A 3,346-nucleotide genomic window follows, 5' to 3' on the forward strand; every position below is an offset into this window, starting at 1 on the left:
AATCTTTTGAACTTTTTTAAAGTCCATTTAAACTTTGTAATTATTTTAAAGATTCTTTGGAATTTTTCAAGACTTTTCAAGTCTTTGGAAATCTTTTAAATTATAAAAATCTACTAAAAGTTCTTCGAATTCTTTCAAAATTTCCTCAAATATTTTCTTATTCTTTAGAATCTTTGGAAATCACTTAAGATTTGTTTAAGATCTCGAAAATTGCTTGGAATTTTGAAAAACTAGAGTCCATTAAAATTCCTTCCAATATTTTCAAATAATGTGAAATTTTTAAAACCTTTCGAAATCTTTTAAACCCTTAAAACCTGTGTAAGGCTTCTGAAGATTCTTTAGAATTTTTTGAAAATACCTTAAAACATTTTAAATCTTTTGAAATTTCTAGAAATCCCTTGCAGTTTTAAGAATTTAAAGAATACTCTAAACTTTAAAAAATCTTTTCAACATTTTCAAATTATTACAAAATCTGTTGGAAGTACTTCGGATTCGTTTAAAGTACCCGAAAAAATTTTAAAAATTTTGAAATACTTTGAAACCCCTTGAAATTTATTAAAGCTATTGGAAATTCCTGCAAAGTTTATAATTAGTCTAAATCTCATCAAATTATTGGAATCTATTGAAAATTCCCGAATATATTAAAAATTTATTAAATCTTTTAAAAACCCTTAAATGTTTCTAAAGGCCTTGCAAATTTCTCGAAATTTGGCAAAATACAATAGTTTTAAACATCCTTTAAAATATCCTAAAAGTATTCAAATCTATTAAAAATACACTGGGAGATTTTAAAATACAGTAAAATATTTTTTTATTTGATTCATTTCCCAATTTTTTGTTAACTTTCAATTTCCCAAATATGAGATGCCGCAATGTGACTTGCCGCACTTTTTCCAATTTTGTGTGGATTGCACATTTTTCGGATTTTTTCGGTTTTCTGCAATGTGACTTGCTGTGATATTTTTATATAATTTAACAAAAAAATTAAATTTCTCCTGGATTTTGGAAAAACTATTTTAACCAGAAACTGAATTTTCAATTTTTCCTAAACAAAAATATGTTCTCAATATATGCAAAGGCATACCTTAGATAAAAAATGTTTGATAAAACAGTGTATTTCTTTTTTTTATTTAAAAATATCCACAATAAGTATATACTCAAGCCCCGTGTTTTTTCTAAATAAAAAGTTAATAAGGAAATGAAGTATAAATTCATTCTGATTTTAAAAATATATTACAGTCTCTATAAGAATTACAGATTATTTCTCAATCTTATTGTACTATTATAAATAAAATTAAAACTAGTTTCTACTCCCATAGAATACATTTGTCATCCCTGTTTAGGGGGCTATTTTTTGTGCATTTAAAGGCTTCACTAAATCCATCCACATTAGTTACTGCACCATTTATTCTCACTGAAGCCTTAGTATGTACATCGTTGAGATTTTTTTATAAAAACTGGGGAGTTGCGCTCTGACAAAATGCCTGGAAAAAATGTTACATGAAGAGAATTCCATTACATTTTCTAATTTTTTAATTTCTAAAGGAAAGTATTGCGCACTATTTTTTAATTTTTAGTAACTCACAGTGGCGAAAGAGACAAAAAATAGTTGACTTCCGCTAAGATCTTCTAACCCTGGTAATCTCACATCTCTATTTCCTTTCTTAATTTGTTTTTTATAAGCGCCAAAAGCCGCATTTAATCCGGCTGTATCAGCAATATTTTCTCCTTCTGTTACTTTTCCACCTACCTGAAAATTTAAAGACAAATAACAAAACTAATTTGAATTTATATTTCATATACCTCTTATTTTTTATAATTTGTATCATTTTCATTTGCCTCATATTCATTGAATTGATCCACAAAACAATCGGCTTTCTTATCATATGCATTTATCATTTTTTCAGACCACCAACGAATTGCATTTCCATTCTCATCGTATTTCCTGCCTGAGACATAAGTAGAGATAAAATAAAATTACAAAATTGCGATACGTTAACAAAAAATAATTTCAAAATTAATAATAAGGAAATAATAATATACCGGTAACATCAAATCCATGCGACATTTCGTGTCCGATAATGAACCCAACAGATCCATAATTCAATGCCCTGTGAAAGTTACACTTTTACTAATATTAATTTTTGTTGAATTAAGATTTACATTTAAAGATGATTTTTATCATTTTAGTCCTCCTTCCCTCTATTGTAAGGATTCATAAGTTTTTTTTTACTGTAAACGAGATTTCAAATTTTGAAGAGATTACAGCTTTTTAATCTCCATCCTATTTGAAGGATGTACTAAAGTCATCTCAAGTTCAAGAATTCGCATTGTTAAAAATGATTTATGAAATCCAGCGAACTTTTACCTAAAAAGGAAGAAAAAACATTAAAATATAAATAAGTATTGTTCAATAGATAATTTTAACCTGAAATATTTTTTCGTAAGTTCAGCTTTATTTTTTCTCTCAAAAGTATTTACAATTACTTAGAAGTAATTATTTTCTATTTACCAAAATGAATATTAACTTTGATTTCATAAATATTTTTGAAAAATGCTTATTGTTCAATTTGAGATATTTTCAGTACGAGATATTTTTAAAATTTACAATATATGTGATGGGCTTTCACTGGATTTCAAGAGATACCGAAGTAATTTTGCAAATTTTAAAGGATTTCCGCGAATTTTAACAAACTTTAGAGAATTTTCAAAGATTTATGATAATTTTAAAGGATTTGCATACAACATAAAGGATTTCGAAGAATTTTAATGTTTTTCGAAAGATTTGAATATATTTTAATAGATTTCAGGAGATTTGGAAAGATTTCCATGTTTTTTAAAGATGTCATTTGACTTCATAGGTATTAAAAAATTGTAAGGAATTTCATAATATTTTAAAATATTTCACGGAATTTCAAAGATTTCTAAACATTTTAGAAAATTTGAAAAGATTTCCATGAAATTTTGAATATTCCAAGTAATTTCAGGGATAGGGATTAGATTAGGGATTAAGGATTAGACAAAAGATTTAAAACTAAGATTGTTAATCTTGTATTTTAACATATTTCACAAATTTCCAGTATTTTAATCCAACTTGAGAAATTTAAAGGAATTCTTGTTAGATTTTAAAGATGAATAAGGATTTAAAACGATTTTAGGAGATTTCGAACGATTTCACGAGTTTAAAAAAATTCTAAAGGAATTTTAACGTGTTTCAAAAGGTTTAAATGGGTTTTCGATGATTTCAGCATATTTTAAAGATTGTAAAGAGACTCATTTGGAAATTCACAAATGCTTGCCCAATTACAAGTTTGGCCCTAATTAGGAGAATTATGTTATGGCCAAA

General features: G+C 26.2%; 1 protein-coding gene across 1 annotated transcript; it reads right to left on the reverse strand.

Annotated features, from left to right (window-relative positions):
- Nucleotides 1–1,214: 1,214 nt before the first annotated feature.
- On the reverse strand, nucleotides 1,215–2,319 carry LOC117167520 (endothelin-converting enzyme homolog). The gene is made up of 4 exons (XM_033352522.1): nucleotides 2,044–2,319; nucleotides 1,840–1,949; nucleotides 1,586–1,750; nucleotides 1,215–1,484 (listed from the first exon to the last, which is right to left on the reverse strand). The coding sequence occupies exons 1-4, from the start codon at nucleotides 2,066–2,068 to the stop codon at nucleotides 1,449–1,451; spliced, it is 336 nt and encodes a 111-aa protein (XP_033208413.1). The 5' UTR covers nucleotides 2,069–2,319; the 3' UTR covers nucleotides 1,215–1,448.
- Between the last annotated feature and the right edge of the window lie 1,027 nt (nucleotides 2,320–3,346).

Source organism: Belonocnema kinseyi, chromosome 2 (genome assembly GCF_010883055.1).
Source record: "Belonocnema kinseyi isolate 2016_QV_RU_SX_M_011 chromosome 2, B_treatae_v1, whole genome shotgun sequence".
Classification (NCBI taxonomy): Eukaryota; Metazoa; Arthropoda; class Insecta; order Hymenoptera; family Cynipidae; genus Belonocnema; species Belonocnema kinseyi.

Excerpts from the sequence above, each read along its gene's own strand:
- LOC117167520 (XM_033352522.1), bottom strand. The coding sequence starts at position 2,068 with ATGTCGCATGGATTTGATGTTACCG. Across the intron at positions 1,950-2,043 it reads GCATGGATTTGATGTTACCG|GCAGGAAATACGATGAGAAT; the intron begins GTATATTATTAT and ends CTTATGTCTCAG. Across the intron at positions 1,751-1,839 it reads ATCAATTCAATGAATATGAG|GTAGGTGGAAAAGTAACAGA; the intron begins GCAAATGAAAAT and ends TTAAATTTTCAG.